Below are 23,481 nucleotides of genomic sequence, written 5' to 3' on the forward strand. Positions count from 1 at the left end.
TAAAGAGTAATAGTGTAAATGTTAACCGGGGGGCTCATCACAGAAGCTTCTTAAGTGTGAAATCTCATCTCATCTCAGTTTTGGATGAATTCTTGGTTTCACAGAAGCATGTTTCCTACCTGGCAAAAAAAGTTAAGAAAAGCTAAGTTAGGTATGGGGATCATTAATTTTTATTGATATTGACGCCATTATCGAGACTCCATAACGATCCGACTGTTGATACTTTTCTATTATTTGTTGGAAGCGACAATACGATTTTAACAGAACTGGTTTTGCTTTTATTGCTCAACAAGTGAGTGTTTCTTGTGACTCGATCACATGTGTGTAAATCTGCGCTATGGAAACATCCTTCCCTCAGTGTGTTGTCTCCACGCTGCGCTCTGTTGTCGCTCTTTACAAAAATGTAAAATGTCAACAAATGTCAACATGCAGCTAACTGAATTGATTACAGTGATTACAAGCAGATTGCATTCGGAGCTGACGAATGAATATGAATGTGAAAGAAATATATCATGGTGATTCATGACGCCTCTGGATTTGCATGATGTGGATTTCAGTTCTTGCATGCGGTTTATATGTTTTCATATGGAGGGACCCGCTGACGTGCTCTGTGAGGAACAACAGCCATGATGTTAAATATACAAGAAAAGAAAAGGTATCTGTTCTCTGTGTGTTTAAGCTGTATATGAACAAAAATACTGAATATATTTCTAAATAGATTAGGGTGTGTGGGAGACAGTGTGCTAGAGTTGCACCGTATTGTTTCCTTGATAATGCTATAATCTGAAAAACAAACCCATGTTGAAATCAACAGGTGGAGAGCTGCTTCACGCTGAAGGGTAAAACTGAATTATAATGTTATCATTATGAGTTCAAATTTAATCGACAATTTCGAACAAATTCAGGTGTTTGGAAGAGAAATTTGTTGATGTTTTGACAGAAATATGAAACACAACTTGTACACAGGAATTTATATATATATATATATATATATATATATATATATATATAAAAACATGGGAAGAAGAGTTACATGTTACGAGCTGCAAGCAAATTACCTGAAATTTAGCACAAAAGAAAAGACAGAGAGACAGAGGAAGGTACAAAATCTACAATAAAAATCTATAATGATATAAGATAAATAGAAAAAAAGATAATTTTCTAGACATTTTTCTCCATTTTTTATTATCATTATCAACTTTTAATAAATTTCTCTCTCTGTTTCTCAGTTTGTGGGACATTTTTTGCCTCATTTGGAACAGAAGTCAAATCAATTTGCTCACGTTGCCCAAGTGATTTGAAGAAAACATTCCAGGTTTCAAAGGGTTACAATGCTTTTAAATAGTTTTTTGTCTTGTTTTTTTTAAAAAACAAAAAACTTTAAGACAAAATGTATTAAAAGTTGTTTTATAAATGTGTATGACTGAATTCAAAAGTAAGTATAAAAGGTAGGGCTGGGCGATAAAATGATAATGATATCAATCACGATATAACTTTTGATGTATATGGTGATATATATCGATATTGACTAATATGAAAAAAATTATTGTGATAAGACTTTTTTTTCATATCGCCAGTCTCTAAATGAAGGTTGTCTTTTTGTTTTTATCATAAAGATGCCTTCCCTTGCAGAAAAGGGGGAATAAATAACAACAAAAAAAACTTCTGTATCGATATCAGTACGGCTTTTCCCTATTTATATAAAACTGAGAGTCATAACTATGAAAATAAGCTCTCGGTTGTAAAACAGCAGAGTTCCTACTTAATGTGTTAGAGAGCTGTTGCCACAGCAGGTCTGCTGCTAACACTGCAGGATGGGAAATGAATGCAGATGATATGCTAGTTTTGCTCTTTACTCAGTGTGTCAGAAAGAGGAGACGACTGTAGAGAGGAAAAAGAGGGTGGTGTAATTCATCATCGTGCTGTCCTGCAAAGAAAAAAGATTTTAAAAAGGAGTGAGAGAAGGAAGGTTGTCGAGGAATACAACACAGAGAGACAAGCAGCCGTGGCAGGTCGTCCAGTGGCAGCCTGTGGCAAACACAAGCTCAAACACAGCTTCTTTACCAAGCCTGCCTCTGGCACACACGTGCACGCACACACACACACACACGCACGCACACACACGATCCAGTCCCGCGTTGCTGTAATTACCATTCACTCCACCGCAGTAACTCTTTATTCCACTGTTGATGTCTGCTCATAGTCTCTCTGTCTCTTGTTTCCCATCATGCTCTGTGCATCCTGCGCTGCCAGTGGCACAAGCCACGTTGCCATGGCAACCAGGGTAAATGAGAGATGTAGCCCTGAGGTGGGATGACAGGGAGAGAGGGGGCAGGGTGGGAACGCATGTGTGTGTGTGTGTGTGTGTGTGTGTGTGTGTGTGTGTGTGTGTGTGCGTGTGTGTGTGTGTTATGAATGTGCATGATTTCATGTATGCATTGTGTGTGCAGAGCAGATCCATATGCAGTAATAGGCTTTAATGTTGTGTGTCTGGGGAAATAAAGGCCGATGAGATGTGACAGATGAACGCGAGACGGCAGCTGATATGAAGACGGAGAGCTGAGCGCCCGGCGTACCCAAACACGTTTAACTCCTGATTTACATCACATCACACAGCCATGTTGCAATGACATCTCGCTGCACATTCTGTTTGATTGTTTGTGCATCAGCGGTGTGTATATATATGTATGTGTGTGTCTGTGTGTGTCCTTGTTGCCCAAATCTTTCTCTCCTCCATTTGGAAAGCTGTGTCTGCGGCCCCGGAGAGACGGGTGGTAGCCATGTGGCTCAGGCTAATGGACAATTAATGGGCTTGCAAACAGCTAGGCGAGTGCCTAAGTGCCTGCAGACAAAGCACTTTATCATACTCTGTGTGTACACACACGCACGCAGAAATACATATGCAAACATGTAAGCAAGTATACACACCAACCCCCTTTGAGCACAGACACACACACACACACCTGGAAACAGGCCTAAGGCTTATCACAGTGTGCACACAGATTGCTCAGTTTTAGTAAACACTCAACCGAGCAGAGACTGTGTGTGACGGTGATGGTGTGTATCTGTAGCTGTGTGTTTTACATGATGTTGACATGACCTGGTGCACAAGGAATGACAGGATGTTAATGATGCCTAAATAAATATATTTATTTATAAAAATGGGTGGAAAATAAATGTTGCAGTAAAAGCAGTGTGCAAAGAGCAGGCTCTTTGGAAGAAATACTAATACAACCCACACAAAAATAAATTCATAAACAAATAAATAAATAATCTGATGAAAATGAAAAAGAATGAACTATGCTTTGGGATATAGTTAGGAGATGTTGGAAAAAGTCCTCACATTTTAAAACTTTTCCATTTCTTTAATATTAATGGGATGCCCCGATCACGTTTTCTGCCTCTGAGCCGAGTCATTTCATGTTGAATATCTGCCAGTACCGAGGCCTGATCGGGTACTTCAATTTTCTAGATTATAGTTTTTTTCTAGATTATAGTTTTTTTCTAGATAATACAGCTGCACAGTGCACACTTTAAATAAGCTAAGTACTTAAAACCAATCTAATGTATTGCCAAAGCTTAACTATTTTATTATTAAATTATGTATGTGCCACAAACCCTCCCTTTAATGTTTTTGGCCTCGTCATTGTCCTTTTAAGGCAGCATTCTTCAGTGTTTGTTGCTGAGTCTGAGTTACCTGAATGAACTGTATTTCACTGAGTGTTTTTTTTTTTTTTTTTGTTGACCTCACATCTTTTTGGCTGGTTGTGCTTCATTAATACATAAGCTATTCTGGCTTTTTGTTCATGCAATGTTTTTATATTTTATGAAGAAAATATCAAAATATTTTTAAAAAAAATGTAAAGAAAAAATAGAGCAAGGGTATTATTTGCATTCAATAAATAAAATAAAAAAACTCAAAAAAATATAGAAATGATTATAGAAAAAAATGAACAAATAACTGTAAAAATAAATGATGATAACTATTCTTTTATACTGTCCCTTATTTGTCTTTATATTTACATATTATTATTTTCATATACATATCATACATATATTTTCTCTCTTCATTTTTCCACATTTATTAATATATTTTTTATTTCCTTTTATGTATTTATTGTTTATAAATATTTCCATATTTTAAATACATTTTTACATTCTTTATATTCACTTTATTTGTCATTTTTCCATAATTATTTCCTTACTGCTCTACAGATTTATTCTTTTTCAAGACCCTATTTATATGCTTTCATTTGTTGTTATATTCTTTTATTGTTATGTTATGTATTTTTTTTTATTAGACATTAAAAATAAAATGAGTGGATCCATCATTAATGTTCACACCTGTTTGGAAAGAAGGCAGGCCTTATTGGACTGCAGGTTTTCCTATTATGTTGTTTTTATACAGGGTGGACACAATGTGATAGTAAAGTTATTGAATCCATCCATCCATTGTCGTGTGCTTATCCAAAAAATAAAAACAAACAAACAGTATATATATTGTAGCTGATGTTTATTAGTTTATGTTCTGGTGCATAATTGAAGACTCATTATCATCATTACAAAGTGGGCTGTAATGGAGAAGACTGTCTCTTCCTCCCTAATTAAGACGGCAGATTCTCTTAATTTGCCCAAATTAAATTCTCTTATGTTATGTTCCCTTATGAGAACACTCCAATTCGAGAAAAAAAAATGAAATAAAACTTGAACATGAAAACAAAACTGTCTCTTAAACAGCACTTAGTGAGCGGGCGCTCACTGATGCACAGGGACACTTTTACATGAATTTGAAATGAAATGGGACCGACCTGGTGAGATCAGCCTGCTGCTGGAGTTGCTCCTGCACTTTACGGCAAACCTCGCCAGCCGTTTCATAGACTTTGCCGACTTTGGTGAAGAGGGCGGCGATCTTGTCGCTGCGGAGGAAACCGGCTGCCCGTCTCTTCAGCATGTGACCCATGCAGGCCTCGATGGCGGCTGCAGAGAGACGAGGACGAGAGTTGAGAGCGGTAATATTGATAAGAGAGGAGGACAGAGAAGTAAAATGTTCAACATGAGGAAGGAAGACGGTATGAGAGATTATCAGCAAAATATATCTGAAAACTATCAGAAAAGAAACACTCAATAGGTGAGAGAACAGGGATAGACAGTTTGACTGCAGTGTATGGAGGTCCCCTCTTTGATAGACAGATGTCGCTTAAGGCTGTAAGTCCCCTCTTGGCAATTTCTTTAAAAAAATTTAAAAAATCACATTTGGAGTAATATTGTGAAAGAAGACCTCCAAAGTAAATTTTCAATTCTATTTTTGTATTTTTAAAACGACCACTAATAGAAGTTCCCACTTGGATTGTGAAGTCTGACAGTCCCCTGTTGTTGATGTTGGTGTGTGTGTGTGTGTGTGTGTGTGTCGATGCGCACGCGTGCATGTAATCATGGATGAAAATGTGGACCTGGTGACACCAATTATCAGGTGAATTACCACAGAATTGGATCTTGAGTATTTTGCCAGGCGTTTATGTCAGTCTGTGGAGAGATTTTGTCAGCCAGTGTGAGGTGTATGAAGTGTGAAATATTAAAAATGGAAAAGGATCATGCTCGGTTAAGCTTGAATGTGCTCCATACATTTCACGAAAATCTGCACATTCGATTTTGCACGCATCATTTTGAAAAAACAAATACAAATATCTACATCTAATTTCAATCTGTCCTGTCCTGTTTGCGCAACAATACCTTCCTCTAAAGCAAATGTTTGGAAAATTTTAGATTTGCAAATGACTAGACAGCCAATGTGTGCAGTATCAAGTGTGTAATTTATGTGCAATGCGCTCAGCATAACAGTATAAAGCCAACAATGATGACTTTTTTACAGCGTACAGTGTCCTACATATCTGCACAAATGTCAACATGTTGCGGCCGCTCATCTCTCAGTCCACCTCCAGGCTTTCTTTCTCAGAGTTTTGCTAATGGACTTGTGTGTGGAGGTAATGTGATTAAGGAACACTTTCCTCTGTATCTCTTGTTCTAGTGGAGAGATGACGGCTGCTTATTAAATTAGAAGCAACACAGTCACCTGAAATGTGATTTTCTGAAGTGAGGTACAATTGCAGGCCGCCCACAACACCTTTAAATATTTAGAGGGTTGGAGGCAGTAACCTGTGTGCAGCTGCTCCCTCGGCGTGCCCTTTACACCGTGAGTACTTGTGTTGTCCGTTCATTACCGATAAAGATCAGATCATATAAACTTTAATGATCTCTGTGGGGGAAATTGGCTCTCGGCAGCAGAAAAGCAGTGATAGAAATCTGCAAGAAAAATGGTGGGTTGTAAAGGGGGACTGCATGACAATTACTGTGCAGCAGCAGAAAGTTACTGTGAGAAAGAAACACTTAAAGCCCCCATGAGACAGAACTTTTTTTTTTATTTTTATAATAGTTAGGTCACCAGGTCAAGTTTCCTTAGCTTTTTGACTTTAAATCTCAAGTTAAGTTTTGAGTCTAGCAACAAGTCTACAGCTCTGATATACACTCTGAATACTGATATGCAAAAGCACAAATGCACTGTAAAGCAACAGCAGGGCATTAGTATATTAGCTGTAGCAGAGAGACAGAAGTGGCCTGGATAAATGCATTAAGTCATATGCAGAAAATGAGGGAGAAATGGAGGTAAACAGTCTCTTTCTTGCTGCAGTCCATCCATTAGCCGGCTCCCTTCCTCTGTAATTGCTGCGTTAATGCTCAGCCATAATGAGCTTCTTAGGGCTGATGGTAACACTGTAACACAATTACTCAAGCAAGAGCAAACACAGAACTTGCCACGCGCTCATTTCAACATATGTGGTTCGTGGTTTGATAAGTTTTAATAATGTGCTGACTTATTGGTACGCTGAAATTAAATAAAGGCTTTCTGGAAAAGTAATGCATGAATGCAAATGGATCTCTGTGTAAATGTAAAGGGAATATCTCGCTTCATTTAAAAAAAGAAAAAAAAGTCCATCTGCAGTATGAAATCATATCAGCTCTGAGCTTTTGCGTCTTTTTTTCTCCCTCTGTGAGGTGAATGTGGAGGATATTACAGCGGAATATAATGACCAACAACAACATAATTCTCTGTGATGCTGGGAAAAACTAGTGCTTTATGAGTGTAATAGTCTGCTTTTATTGCTGCTCTTGCAGCCTTAGAGGGAGCGCTGAGAGGCTTTAGGTTTTCAGTTCAAAAAGCTTTGTACAGTGCGTTCATGGCGGCCTTTTTCTGTCAGATTAACATGTTAACCCTTTGAAACCTGAGCAAATTGGCTTGATATCTTTCAAAAACATGAAAAGATGGCAATTTTGTGTTTTTCACTGATGACTGTCTTGGCCAGTTCTCTAATTTCAAAACTATTTTTTAATATTTAATTTAACATTTATAAATATATTTTTCTGGACATTTCCCCTAATTTTTTCAATTTTTTCATGTAATTTTCTTGATACCTTTTAAGAATTTCTTGCAATTTGCAGATCATTTTATGTCAAGTTGCTGATTGCCCTTTTTTATAAAGAAATCAAACAAATTTGCTCCAGTTTCAAAGGTTTTAAATGCCGATGAAAGAAAAAAGAAAAATGATGCTGTTTCAGGTTTCAAAGGGTTAACCTTTAGAGAAGTTTTCTTGGTATATAACGGGAAGATTAGTGGCTGTGAAGTTGAAGCTGAAGTGGAGGTTTACAGGGAGCGTGTGTCTTGGAGGGAACATTAAATTTGAGCAGAGGATGCGAGCAGCTCTCCCAGAGGAGAGACCGCACCCCGCTGCCCTCACTCTGCTGCCGTCCCTCACCACCAGCGCGCTTATTCATGTTAAGGCGTCTGTGACTCTGATGAATCATCAAATCCTCTGTAATGTGCATAATTGCCTTAATATTGGGCTGGAGGAAAAAGCATGCAAAATTTAAGCTTTGTTTTGCAGTAAAATGATGATGAGTTGATTAATGACAATCAAACTGTGTCTTTAAGGGAATTTGGATTTTCTCTCTCTCTCTCTCTCTCTCGTGATTTTTTTTTCTTTTTTGGTGATTCTGACAGATTTCCGGGGTTTTAGGATTCATTCATGGCGTTCTCTAATCCACTCGAGCCTCCACATACCAAAAACTGGAAACTGATAATATGGGTCATTATTTGTAAAAAGGCCCGATGCAGTTGTGTTTCTGCAGACGACAGTCTTGTTTCTTCAATGTTTTTTGTTTTTTTTTTAATCACTTGTCGACACAAACTAAAACCACCTTAGACTATTCTTTCACCTTTTTTCTTCGCGACGTACCAGATACTGAGGGATGTATGCTGGTGAGCAGAAATGGCTTTAATGGGTAAGAAATTAAATTTTATAGAGCTGGTATATGTAGCAAACACATACTTGCACACACTTTCCTCTACATCAAAATTCAGTACAAACAGTTCTCTGTTTTTGTCCCTTTTTGTATCTTTTGGATGAACGGGCTTTAAAGATATTTGTGTTGAGACAGAAAATAAAGCACTAAGTGTTTTAGAGGTAGTGGCAGGTGCATGCGTCTCCACTGAGATCATTAGCAGATCTAATGAAGACAAAGCTAATTAAACAGCGCTGCTTGTCTCACTTCCTGTCTGTATCGGTCTGTCTGTCTGACTAACTGTCTCAGGTTTCCTGTTTATCTGCTGCTGTCGGTGTCTCACGCTGTCACCTCTCTCAGGTGTACAGCCCCTTCCTCACCCCAGCGTCTGCCACAAAGACTTTGTCTTCTGTCCAAAGACGTCTGCAGACAGCCTGTTGTCCTCTTCAACCCTCTGGTCTCACTGATGCTGTTAACCAGATAAAAATCTCTTAAAAATCTCCCCCGGAGGCACCTGGTCAAATGGGTAAAAACTGTACATGAAGGAGAAAGGAGAAGACTAGTGTAAGGACAGTCGTTCAGTAAATTTTACGTGATGTTAGAAAAAGTCGAATTATTGTGTTAGTCCAACTAAAACTGGACTTTTAAAATACACGTAAAAATGTTAGTCCGACTGAAATCGCACTAAAGCGAATTTCTCAAAGTCAGACTTACACACTTGGATAATGCGGTTGGCGGTTAATTTTTTTTTTTTTAATGTTTACGCCTCAACCATAAGGCATTCGTGCATGAACCACAGTTCGATATGTAACCCGTTTGCTGCTTGCTAACTTGTTTGGTGTGTGACTGCGACTTTGAAAGTCCTATAACAACTAGCTGAAAGTCGGACGTACTTTCGTCTATAAATCCATTCTCCCCCAATTATTATATACTGGGACAAGGACAGTAGTCCAATAAATGGCCTCATCAAGCGATAACTGATATCTCTATGTGCTCAGCTGAGATCTCGTGTTTTCCCACTGATGGTTGAAACTGGACGGTATGAGAATTTAGAAGAAGAAATGTGGATTTCGCGTATGTGTTGTTTGGCTGATATAGAAAACGAGCTCCATTTTGTTTTCTACTGCCCTTTTTATGTGGACATTTTTTTGTTTAGTAACATAAAAACAAATATTGATTTAGTACATATGGATGATGCACAAAGATTAAGGTGATTTTTTGCATAAGAAACATTTAGGTGAGCTCGTATCTGGAGAATTATCGGGAGATGAGGAAACCAGTTCTTTGTAAAGATAAACTTTTGTAAAAATGAATATTGGTCACCATTGGACATTATTTTGTAACTAACTTATTTTGTGTACATACTTTTTTTATATGTGTAAAACCAGCAGATGGCACATGCTTTGTATTGTCTTGTAGAGAAAGGGTGAAAATAAGCTCATGTGCTTGTGGCCCCAGGCCCCCAAAACATTACATCTGCCCCTGGTAATAATAATGAGAGCTCAGCGCGAGCGGCTGGATGAGACACGGAGCGATGCGTCCTGGTGTTTCTAAATAATTCATCCAAAGTCTGATTAAAGCTGAAACTAACACAAAGTAGTCTGTAGAAGCCTAAATAAATCACTTTCCACCTCTGTGGCTGTTTCAGTGCTGTGGCTGTCAAACACTCAGCTGTTCTACAGTCCAAGTCGTTCAGTGCATTTGGTTCGCTGCAGAGCTTTTCTTATCATCACTGGCTGTTCGTGTTGTCTGTCAAAACATGGTTGGACGTCTCATATCTCAATCGAGGAAAAGTTGTAAATAAATAAATATATTTGTGACAAATATCTATGACAGCCTGCATCTTTACCACTTTGCTACTAGGACTCCTCAACAACCTGTTACGTTTGAATCTGTTTGTGTTTAAAAGGTGTAAGAAGCTGCTGCAGTAAAGCTCCCTGCCACCAGCAACACTCTTCTGTCGGTAAGTGTGCAAGAAACTCCATTTTTATTTCACCTGCCTTCTGCTGACTGTAAGGAAGCAAACCTGTCATAGTCAGAGTAAGTTTGTATCCAACTGGCATCATTTCTTCCCATCATGTCAAGAGGACCGCACACCATCTGGTTGCTTGTTATTTTCAGCATTTTCCTGTAACTATTTTTTTAAAAACTCAAAGCAAGGTTAGAATCACCTGGTGTAAGCTTACATAAAAATAGGAAACCTGCTGCACCAGCCTGCAGGCATCTTACAGCCCAGATACACAAAACTGACATCAAAGTACTATTCAACACAAAGGCCGATCGCCTCGTGTCGCCTGTGTCTCCGCCAAAAAGTTGCACTTGAAAACACTGCAAAGACTACAGTCAACGGCTAACTAGCACTTAGGTTCTGTGCCATCTTGAAAGGTAAGAACTGTCCACACCAGCAGGCAGCGGTGCTCTGTACCGGTCAAAAAATGACATTCAGGACACAAGTTGGTCAGTTCGCACATGAACTCAATACTGAAGGCACAAATGATAGTTACAGTGTGCTAGTGAAACAATTTCAAACCATTTCTGCTAAAGAGCTCAAAGAATAATAGAATAATATTATCTCATATAACAAGTTTGCTTCAATGTTGTGCTGTCTTTTTTTTTTCTTTACAACTTCCAGTCAAAGGGTTTTCTCTCACAGAGGGGCTCTGCTAGCGATTCAGTATGCTGAATTGACCAAACAACAGCAGTCAAGAGCCAAACACTGCCTCCTGCAAAAAACTGGGGCAAGAGTTGCTCACAAACGGCCAGACATTGACCATCAGATCTCACAGAATTCAGAAATATGTAAAATGATAATGACCTCTGAACACCGCATTGTGTTGAAATTATGTTTGTTTGTCTTTTTCTTTGTTAAAATGTGTCTTATGTGCATATGCACACAAAAGGCTAAGTAAGTTCACTCGTGCTAATTTGTACAATATCATACAAACCATTGTATGAGAATATGCTGTATGTCATCACATGGACCACCAGCCCCTGATGTTACCATGGCTTCATTATAGCCTCACATGAGCTATTACCCCCAAAACACACCAAACACTTCAGACGTCTACAGACGTCATACAGTAGGCGAGAATAAATTATTTATGATGTTAGGCAGAAAAAAACAAAAAAAAAAAGAAGATTGCTTGTTGTAGCGGCCATTAATTGAAATATATATATATACTTTTTTGGAATATAGGGGGAATTGATATTATCTGAGACTATATTTTGATTGCAGTTGACTTAGTTATGTAGCGTTAGGCGCAACTGTGTTTAGTGTGAAACTGACGGGTTACAGCGTAACAGTTTGTGTTGACTTTACACTCAAATGATGGCTGTTAAACAGATTACAGAGGCAGGGACACGTCTCAGCAGACTCAAAGACACGACACAGAATCTCCCTGTTGATCACAACGTCTCCGGGTACGCATACACAACAGTAATACTGCATACAGCTGCATGTATGTGCGAGCTACGATTGATGACTTTAATCATCCTGCTAACTTCAGGCCCTGCAAGTTGATAAACACACAGAGTGGATGCGTGCGTCTGTGTGATAAAAGTGACATAATTGTGCATGACTATTAAAGGTAACTGCTGGTGGGTTGTCTCATGCTGGATTTGTAGCTCTCATAACGTCACGCTTAAAGAGCGTGTGACGCTCAACCAACACCAGGGAAGGCGGCCTGCAACATGGCAGCATGGGAGGAACTTTTACTTTGTGAAACCTCGGGGAGCTATTTTTATTTAACAGTTAGTAGCTCATATTTCTGGAGTATGTTTTTCAGCTGTAAGTCTTTCTTGTTTTGGTAAATAATTCTCCATCTATAGATAGCATGAGATCACATCCAAGCACAGTTTGTGAGAAATCCATAATCAGAGTTCGCTTTTAATAACTCATAACACAATGTACTGTACACACCACTACACACACCTCGGAGTAAAGACCTCAGAGACACAGAAGCTTTGAAAAGAGGGCGATCTTTTCAAAGCCTTCAAGGAAATACTTGTGGAAGTCTTCAGCCTCCCTCTGAACTGCAAAATCTCTTTGAGTTGTGAAATGGTTTGATTTAGGATTTAGAGCAGCAAAAACTGGAAAGCTTCCATTAGCAGAGAGAGTTCAGGCGGCCCGTCAGCTCCCACAACTAACCTTACACCAGCAAATATATTAAAAACATCAACATTTTCTCATGCCAAATCATAAAGAGTAAACATGATAGTTCGCTAAGATGATTAAATATGTATTCCATCTGTTTTTGACAGATCCATCGCATGCTTTTTCCAGAACAACATCTGATATAAACGAACTCTGGACTATTTTTATCTGTTTCCGAGGGGTCTATACCTGTCTGACTTTATGAGTCATGCTGCCGCTCCTGAAGTTGGTGCGGATACAGACAAGAAAAGTGAGACAGTGGGGGACACTGGTGAAGCAACGACAAGAGGATTGAGACAGGTGTAGGAGATTGCAGGGGAAAAAGTAACCCGGAGGACGGATGAAAAACGGCAGAGATGATATTGATTTTAGCAGAGAGGATGGGAAACACTTGCTTTTTTAACTCCCACTTTCTCCTCGGGCTGCCCGACTCCCACAAGGAAATCACAAAGTCTGCTGTTGAACAGGTGACACGGCGGTGTTTATGCAGCACTTGTTTGTGGCACACGAAGGAGCTGAAATATAAATGTCTAAAAAAAGTCCTCAAGTTGAGGCTTTGGGGAACAAAACTTGAGTCTGTTGTTCAGCTCAAAGCGAAACTATGACTTTTAAACGAGGACATAAACTAATCTTTACCTTGCAAATAAAAAGTTTCTCTGTTTATCTGAGTAGGAAAAGCACAGGTGTAACATAATAACATCAATAGTTGTGAATATATATATATATATATATATATATATATATATATATATATATATATATATACTGTGTTCCACCAAACGCATCGTATAGCGCCGCTTTGTTGGTGTTTTCGAGCGTGATGCCAAAACCACCGTGTCCAACCAGAATGTGTCCAGACGGCGTCAGATAAGAAACAAAAGCGATGTGGATCCATGTTTCAAAGGGTTAAGTTGCTATCACTTAGAGAGAAGAACAGAATTTCACTTTTTCACCTCGTAAAATGAAGCAAATGCAACAAAATGAAGTTTCTTTGTGATTTTTTTCACAAACACCCAGCGCAGCTTTAATCAACAGCCTCATAAACGTGTCAGTGATTCTTCTTAACAGCAGTTTCTGGAAGCTAGTGGGGGATATTTATCACCGAGGGTGATAACTGATGGGTCATTTATTTCTCCTGCGCTGAGTTAACCCTTTAAAAGCCTGGATCTACGTCAGTTTTGCTGAGCTGCGTTCAGACTCCTTTCGGCTTTTAAACCTCTAAAAACTGAGAAAATTGGTTTGATTTCTTTAGAAAACAAACAAAAAACAAAAAAAATCGGAAAAGATTACTAAAAATTACTTGAAATTTAGCTGTGTGGAGATTATTAGATATAAAAAAGGAAAAATTAAAAATTAAGAATTATACATTTGAAATTATATATTTTTTGAAAATATCGCTGTCTTAAGGTCATATTATTTTTTATTTTTTCCTCCTTTAATTTCTAGTATTTTTCTTGTAACTTCTTACTAATTGCCTGCTTTTTTTTGGCTATTTGTTGTTGAATTGCTTCTTGCCTTCTTACCATGTTTTCAAAAGAATTCAAGCAAATTTGCTCAGGTTTCAAAGGGTTAAAAAAGAAGCCCCTGTTCAAGATAAGGAATTATATGTAAAAATGTCAAACGCTGATATTTGCTTTTTTTAAGATGACAAAGGAAGAGAAGTGTTGACAGCGCCGGGCCCCGGTATCGGCTTCACACAGGTGTGGATGGAGTGTGTATTTTGGCCCATGTGTGAGGAGGATCAGGGCGTTCTGAATCGGCTCGGCCAGATTTAGTGTAAATTGACTCAGTCTCTCGGGGGTTTCTGCCTCTCACGCCTTTTCCTGCTCTCTTGCGTGGGATGGGAGGATGTTGGAAGGAAAGAGGACGAGAGAGGGGGCAGAGATGGTCAAGGGGTCAGTCAGGTTGGCATGGCGACCGATCCACATCTGCTTTCGGTTGCCATTGGAAATGAACTGCTGCTGCGGCTGCTGTGTGCGGAGCTTCAGCTTTGCCTTCCTGCTCCTTTGCTGCGTTGCAACCTCGGTTGTTTGAGTCGGAGCTGCGATGGAAGCTTTTCAGACATGCAGCGTCTGCTATGACTAAGACTGCAGCGGATATAGGAGGGATTGGCGGGTTCAGGGCAGGGCTTAGTAAAATGTAATTATAACTGAGGTGAGTCAGAATGGAAATAAAGGTGCAGGGAACACAGGCAGAGAAAAAAAAAGTCAAGCAGGATGTAAAATAAAGAGAAAGGAAGGGTCTGTGTTGTCTCTGAGCTCATTTATAACAGCCAAGTCAGAAACTAGGCCTGTCATGATAACTGCTTTTGTTGGATGATATAATGTCCCAGAAATAATTGCGATAAATGCTATCATTTTCATTTTTAAACCATTTTATGCTACAGATATAATAATATAACAATATAATAATGCACCCTTTCAAAGAGCATTTAATTAATATTCAGACTTTGAAACTGAAACATGAAAATAATATTGAAGTTTTTTAAAATAAATACTGTAAAATGTATTTATACATTTTAGCAGGGTTGGGTAATATATTGAATATACTCAATGTATCGCAGCTCGCTCCACGTGGGAATTATATAAAAGGACTACATCCCGTTTGATGGCGGCGCATGTAGATGCAGCAGCCAGTAACTCCTCAAATCCTTGCTACTTTTTTAATATATTTTTCTATTGTTCGACACCATAGCTTCTTCTGCTGAAGCACGACTTTTCTATGATAGAAAAGCACTTATAAACATCAGGAAAAGTTGTGTGGGGTTTGGACTGAATGCAGCAGACCGCGAGAAGATCTCCACCAACAGCATATGCCGAGCGGCCAGTCGGACCAAAAGGGAGAAACAAAACCGAAAGCGCCGTACAAAGAGAGGGAGGAGAGCTGGCATCAGGGAGAGGCTGACGCGACTTGGACCAAGAGCGGCTCCTCTACCGGGCCCTCTTCTGGCTACTGTCTAGACGCAGGAGAATAAAGTGGATGAGATGTGACTGAGGCTCACTCAGCAACAGGAAATCAGACACTGCTCTGTACACATCTTCAGAGCTGATGAAATTCTCTCATAAATGTGACAAACCCATTCACTGTTTCAAACTGACCACTCTCCTTTGATCTCTCAGACATTTTCTCCAACACATGCATGCTGCACACACATATTACGTATGTTTTGAATACACAGGAGAGACAGACAATCATCTCATCTTCAGGCCTTTAATCTCCCAAACACGCATGCACGCGCTAGCATGTGTGTGAGTCAACATTATCGCCTCGTGATTCGCACCTTATCTTTACACCTCTTCCTCCACTCTCTCACGCTTCCTCTGTTCACCTTGTGACTTCCAACACCTCCTCTCTCTCTGTCCGTGCATTCTCCGGTCTTGTTTTCACACGGTGCTTTTAAATTATTAGTTTATTGTGGAAACACAGTTCAAGTCTGAGCTGTGAAGTGATGAACATGCGTGGTGGATTCTCTAAATGGTTTCTGCTGCAAGATGAAGAAATCATACAGCATATTCTAATGCTGCACTGGACAAGAGTTTGTGCTGTTCTGAAAAAAGTCTCTTTTATGGATTCAAACTATTTAACCATGAAATAATATAATAACTAATGGTTTTATTAATGGTTGATGAATCATGTAGTGAGGGCGTTTTGGTAACATTTTAGATATGCATCTATAATTTATTATGAGGGCATTCATAGTGAATTATAATAAATTCATAATGCTTTATGCTCATAAACACACATAACACTCACTGATGCAATATATGAGTAGTCATAATACATTATAGATATGACTTATGATGACTTATAGGTGGCAAGGGTTTTATAAACTATAGGTTGACTGATGGGGCTTATAATGCATCATAGATACTTACACTCACCTATGCACATATAGGACTCAGTGTGCTATAACAGTCCATGCAGCATCATAAGTTATCACTGTATATGTAAAGTAAGATGGGGTACACACCGATGCATTCATAATACATTTTCATGTAGTATAAGTATCTATAATGCATTATAATAATAATAAATAAAAATAAATACAACAATAAGATGAGATAAAACATAAAATAAACACAATAAAAATAAAATAATACTAATCAAATTAAAATTAATTTGATTTTATTTTTATTATTTTTATTTTATCCTATTTAAGATAAGATCTTTTTTGTCACAAGAACAAACACAAACAATGGAAATAAATAAGTAAACACACAATATTATTATTATTATTATTATTATTATTATTATTACTATTATTTCATTTTATCATATTATTGTTGTTGTTATGGTTATTGTTTTTGTCATTATACTTATTTTGTTCATTAATTTACTTATCTATCTATTTTTATATTTAATTGTATTATTTATTCCTGTATGATTTAAATACATATCAGATTGAGTCTGCATCTTAAAAATGCAGGCTCCCCCTGCTGGAATGCACTATAGGTGTTTTCACGTGTGGACTTATAATTAACCCCACGTGTTGGCTTTCTTTGTGTTATTGCCATATGTACACGCTGAAGAAGCATCTGGCCCGAAACGTCTGTCAACAATAATAAAAAAAATGCTGTAATCGTCGCGCTGTCCTGATCTCAACTAAACTGACATCCAATCTCAAAAAGTTGAACTGTGTGTGACTGCGTTTTGTCCAGTTTTTAAAACGTTTCTATAAACCATTAGTCAGTGGTTTATTAACTATGATAATTTAATGACTTTACTTGGAAACCTTGAGTACCTTGTAAGAAAGTCAAAGCTCAGAGTTTGCTGTAAAAATGAGCTCATCAGCCTAAAGCAGAGGAAAGTGCCCGATCATCCTCACATGGAGAATCATTACGTATGAAACTAAGTTACACTATTTGCAATGATGATCTATGACTTTAATCTTATCAAGCGTGACTAAGAGTAAATATAAAAATCCACCCCCCGTGAAGCTGCTGTGATCCATCAGCTGTCAGATGATTCCTCACATCCATCATGAATCGCTTCCAGTGGTGCCACCGCAGCAGCAGTCTGGCATTTTTCAGAGCCCTCCTTCTCTTAACTGGCATTGTGTCACATTACGGAGAATCAATGGTTTCACTGTGAGGAGACAGATGTGCTCATTATCTGCGGAGTGCAGCACTAATCACAGTGATTGTCACAGAGAGTTTGGGGCTGATTAAGCATTGGGGTTGTCGGGAGGCTGCTGTGTCTGTTTGCATGTGCCGGTGAACGAATATCAAGTTTCTGCTGAGGACACTTGATATTAAGCAGCATCCTGAGCGTTAGCGAAGTGTGAGATGTGATGGTCGAGACTGTTTGTCGTCACAGCGCTCTTCATGGGAGCAGCTGTTTGCAGAGGTGTCATTGCTCAGGTTGCCACGGTGGGATCTTTTTCACGCTCGTTCCTCCAGAAAACATCCGAATGTTGCCAACTTGTAAATTTCTGCCTTCAACGGCTGCTATGTGGCGACCAAGTTGCTATATTTTACAGAGAGCTACACATTAGTGGGCTTGAAAATTAAGTCAGAGCCCCCAAACTACTCATGACGTACAGCCCCACCCGACACTAAACACAACTGTAATGCAACGTATGAAGCCCGCAGCCGAGCGGAAGCCGAGCAGCAGCGGCAGATGAGCGGAGGCGGTGGCGGAGGCGGTGGCGGAGGCAGCGGCGGCGGCGGCGGCGGCAGCGGCAGCGGCAGCGGCAGCGGTAGAGGCAGCTAAATATGGTTATTTTATTTTGTCCCGGTTTTCTTGCTATCATATTTTAAAACGGTATTGCAACGACGACAACGCACACTCACTGTGTACTCTCGAGCCTCACTCTCGACAATCAGGTCGAAGTACTCCCACAAACTTGCCACAAGCAGAGAGAGGTGTGTGTGTGTTTTGTGTGTGTCACATGACTTGGCCAGAGCTTCAGCAAGGAGCAAAGACTTTAGAGCAACCAAAAGAGAAAAAAGCAAAAAAGAGTACTGAGACCGGCCCGACCTGAGCCCTTATTATGTATTTAAAAACAAAGCCTCTTTGGTAGGACTCGGGTCGGGTACTATGCATATATTTTTACAAAAACATAGGGAGTGACTTTGCTCTAATTAAGAACTTTGTGAGTTAGTGAACTCACAGCGCTGTCACTTTATGTGTCGCTGCCCACGTCTTCAAGTTGTCTCCAGTGATTCAAACAGATCTGGACTTCTGCCAGACAAACACAAATTCCAAACAGAGATCCAAACAGAGATCGGCTGACGTGAACACGCTGCCAGGCTGAATGAATGAAACACGATGGTACTTCAGTGTGATTATCAGGTTAGTGATTCTGTAACCCGGAAAAATTAAAACACTTCAAAAAGATTTTCCATCGAGAATTACCGCCTCATAGTTTAAACTCCTGAAGTTGCAGCTACAGTTTACATCCATGTGTGTGAAAACATGGATGTTTCACACACATCTTCCCCTCAGCAGCACAGAAGATCTAAACAATCCGTTTCAAGGTGATCAAATGACCGAAACGTCTCCCCCCCGTTATCGTCGTCCTCCTACTGGTGCATGGCTATTTGTCTGAAACGTGAACTGCAGCTGTGACATCGCCGTTCTCACAGGATTTGCACATTGCCAGTTTGCGACAGAAGGGGTTGCGTTTTGCAAAAAATACCACCCTGCAACCTGGTTTCAAAAGTTTACATTTTCAGGCTCCCAAAATAGTGTTGTCGTCTGAACGAAAGTGCCAAACCACAACAAAACGTTTCATGCAGGAACTGCTGTCGCGTAAACAGCCTCTAAAATGGTTTCTGATTGGCCGTCCTGTCATAAATGCGTCTGACAGATGCTCAACAAACCAGATTTCATCAGCTTTACAATCTGTGCCAACCAGCGCTGCTCTTCGCCCACGCAGACGGTTTCACTTTGACATATGCTGTCAGGATTCCTGAAACCACCTCGAATTCAGACACTAATTACCCTCTGTGCTGGTCTGTTAGTTAATGTCGTAAACACGACTGCTGGACCTCTTTGAACGCTCAAACACTTTGAATTCATTGTCATGTTTTTAAGCAACTTGAAGGTTTTTTTTTAATCCTTTCTCATGTGGTGTTTCCATTACTGTGTCCACCCACTGTGGAAGGTACAGAGTCCATGTTGTTTGCGTGGGAGTGAGAGAGGTTGCAACCGGCTGCCAGCAGCGAGGAAGAAAAGAGAAGAGAGGGATGGAGGGATTAAAACCAGTGAGGGAGAGGTGACAGCGAGTATCGGTTCTCACAACCCCTCCCTCTCTCTGGGCCTCCTCCCTGATGCCTGCTGCATCTCGCCAGGTGGTCAGGACTCCAGGTGCCAGGCTGCCGAGCACCACGGCTCTGAATAAAGCCCGAGTCTTAACCGCCGAGAGCTGGTGGAGGATGTAGGAGGAAAAAAGAGCGAATGAAATATAGAGTTGAATGCAAAATCAGGGCATTATCAGTGAAGTTAAGGTTTTGGGAAAATAAAAGAAAGAAAAAGGAATAGTCACATGTGCTCACACATGAGGGGATTTGCCTTTCACACATGGAGCGAGGTGTTCTGCCTAAAATATGTCATCTGAGCTCAGTTACGGGAAACGCTGTCTGTGCTTGATCGGTGCTTCGAGAGCGGCTGAACACTGGCGAGACGAGAGGAGAGCGAGGGGAACATTTCTTTACAGAACAGAGGACACCGAAAACCTCGTCACGCCATGAAAACAATATCTGATGTTCTTCATCGTTACACATTCATGAACACACACGCAGACTCAGAGGGCCCTGTTTAACCCTTTAAACCCTGGATCGCTTTTCTTATGCTGCCATACGGTGCCTCCGCAAGTATTTAGCCCTTTGAACTCATAAGCACATTGATTTGATTTCTTTCAAAAGCTTTTTTCTAAAGAACTATATTTAAAATTATCATGATTATAATTTTAAAATTATTTATTATAATATGTATAAATTATGTTATGATAAATGTATTATCATTTTTGAATGTTTTTATGTTTTTTCAGTTTGTTTGGATTTTGTTTTGTTTTTTGTGCTGATTTTAGTAATTGTCATGCACTTTTTACTAATTTCTTGCTCATTTTTGAGTAATTTCCTCTCTAGTTGTTTCTAGTAAAAAAAAAAAAAAAATATATATATATATATATATATATATATAAAATTTAAAAAAATATATATATATATATATATAAAATATATGGTAAAAACTGTCAAAAAACTGTCAGTGTTGTTTAATAAAAATTAAAAGTAACTTCATTAAATAAACAAATAAACAAAATAAATACTAACAAAAATATTCAGTTTTAAATGTAAGATAGAAAAAAATAGTCAATATAATAAAAAATAGAATTACAATATAACCAAAATACTTAAATGCATCTTATAAAAAGATCTGTATGAAATGAAATAAGGTTTTTTCATTTTTGGAAAAGCACTTTGCATAAAAGGCAGCTGTGTGGCTACAATGTCTGTTAAAAGGGTAATGGTCTATTTGTCTGCATATGCCTACGTATGTAGTCCACACACTGACAATTTTGTGTCATCACGGGCTTTTGTGTGTGTGTGTGTGTGTGTGTGTGTGTGTATGTGTGTCCAACAGTCTGAAACAGTGAGATAAAGGTCTCCTACACATGATCTGCAGTGCTCAGCCATCGATTACCTTTGGCACACGTTTTAGCCCCTGAAGTCTCGTCAGTGAAAGAAGATAAACCTCAGCATTGTTTTCCCCCCTCAACACTACTTCTCTTATATATTTGATGAGTGGTTGAAGAGGTGATGGGTGGACTGACCGAATCAATATTTAATCACCTCGTGTGCAGCGCTGACCAGAGAAAGAGGACATTAGAGGAGAATTCATAGTATGAAGAAACACTGTTGTTTGTCTGGTATTAGAAACCGAGCTCTTTCTGCTGTTCTAAAAAAACCCCAAAACAAAACAAAAAAAAACACACATTAGAAAAATATCTTGCCATCTTGTTTCTGGATCTGTCTGCCTTAGTTACCGATTTTCAACTTCAGAGACACAAAATAATCCTCTTGGCTCTGCAAACCATCTGCAACACTTTGCAAGAGTGAAATCAAGGAAAAGCGCTTCAACACAGGCGGCTGCTTCCGTCTCTGAAACACAGCTGATTGTTATTGGTGCTGGAACAAAGTCCTCAAACCATTATTACCCGAAAACACGTAGCCTGATTGAATCTGCTTTAAAGCCCGCAGATCGATGAAATGCAGGCAAGGATGCTGTGAGAAGTGTTCATTAAGACTGCAATAAATGTGAGCCTTGCACTCACCCATGGCACAAAGCTAATAACAAACTAGTTAAAAACTAAAGGCATAAATGCTAATGTACTATTTCCCTTTGTTAATTTCAGTCTTTTTTTAATCTATCTTGAGGCTGTTTCAGTAGAGAGTGGGAGGCTGGTTTCCTCTGAGCAGAAAAAAAAACACTGCAACATTGCTGCTATACAATGTGCTCTTTTCTATAACAAGTGAAGGCCAAATTAACAAAACTGCAGGAAGACATCAACCTACGACGATGTGAAAAAAATGTGTTTGTAAATATATTCGCCTTTTTATTCAGTTACACTCTGAAAGTCTAAGGATGTAACGATTCCCTCGACTCATGAACAGATACGATTCATGATACGATTTTCTCACGATCTTGTTTTTTTAATACAAAATGAGATTACAGAAAAATGATGACTATTCTATTAATTATTTCAAACAAAAATCATACAAAACACTGCATTTTCTCTTTGATTCTATATCATAATAAAAAATGTCTGAGCGAGGGCATAAAGGCAGAACACAAACTATGCAATGAATGCATTTCAGCCAGTGTGAGAGTCTGCGGACGGACAGAGAAGGCCATGTATCAGCAGGGCACAGTGTACAGTGGTGTACGCACCATCCACAGCCGGTAATAAAACGTAAAGCACAATCGTACACACTGTCCAGCTTCTTTAGTCGCTGGTCAAGTGCGTTCATGAAGAGCAGATCACTGTAGCTCAGAAAAGGTAAAAATGTTGCCAAAATCAAGTGTTGGCTGTTTTCACAGTCATACAATCAAAGACAGGATAAAATTCTGACAGTGTCAGAAATTTGGGATGACCATCTCTCTGCGTGACTGCTGTTACGAACTACATCCACTAACCAATCGACAAAAACGCAGCGTGAAATGACGCTCTGATCAATGCAGCTCTGCATAATGCTAATACTACTTTGAGCTCTTGTTGCAAAATTGCCATGCAGTTTTCATCTTTCCCCCAGCCACGACCATAGATGGATCATGCACGCCGGCGATGTTTTGTTCATGCGTGTTGACATTGATGAAAACAGAGGTCATAGTCCTACGATTGCAAAAAGTCTGCAGGAGGCTTTAGTCTTGCTCAACAGCACAACATTTAGAAGAGGAACCAGGAATTGAATGTTCAACTGTATGATTAATGACAGACTTGCATACTGCCAAAGAAATCAGGAGAAAAACGGCCACAACTGTATACTGTATAGTATACTGAACTGTTTAAAGGTGCCTCCTCAATATCAAAGACTCAAATCATTAGTCTGAGACCACTCAGTCGACTGAGATTCTTTAAGTCAAGCAGTATTTTATTGATTTATTCATTTATTTTTTAAGTAAGTGTGCAGTGTACTTGTGGGGACATTTTGGTAGCCACATTTAGCTGCAGAGTGAGCGCTCGTCACTTTTTCGCTGCTCTTTGGTACAAAGTGTCAACCTCCAAGGTTTAAAAAATGAAAGTGGGAGTGCCACCTGGCTCCAGGCTGGCTCCAAAACAGAGTCAGCTAACTAGATAACTAATTACAACCAAACTCATCACGAAAATCAACACTTCCCAAAATGACAGAAAAATGTAACTGATGTGAACTTTGGCCCATGTCCCATTCACTAACACAGAGCGGCAGGGTTTATGTATACTACAGGCAGCCGTCAGGGGGTGATTGAGAGATTTTGGCTTCACTTTTGGGACGCTGTCAAGTCGTCCATCT

The 23,481-nt window shown here is 39.2% G+C and overlaps 1 protein-coding gene across 3 annotated transcripts in view; it reads right to left on the minus strand.

The window, feature by feature from the left end:
- The window catches only part of sgsm2 (small G protein signaling modulator 2), a 115,891-nt gene that overhangs the window by 58,254 nt on the left and 34,156 nt on the right, over window positions 1–23,481 (minus strand). For all 3 annotated transcript variants that reach the window (XM_042486433.2, XM_088078490.1, XM_088078491.1), the window contains exon 3: window positions 4,809–4,977. In XM_042486433.2, coding sequence (XP_042342367.2) covers window positions 4,809–4,977 — 169 coding nt within the window. The remainder of the gene's footprint in view (window positions 1–4,808; window positions 4,978–23,481) is intronic.

Source organism: Plectropomus leopardus, chromosome 6, assembly GCF_026936395.1.
Source record: "Plectropomus leopardus strain MGB_pleo_1.0 chromosome 6, ASM2693639v1, whole genome shotgun sequence".
NCBI lineage: Eukaryota > Metazoa > Chordata > Actinopteri > Perciformes > Serranidae > Plectropomus > Plectropomus leopardus.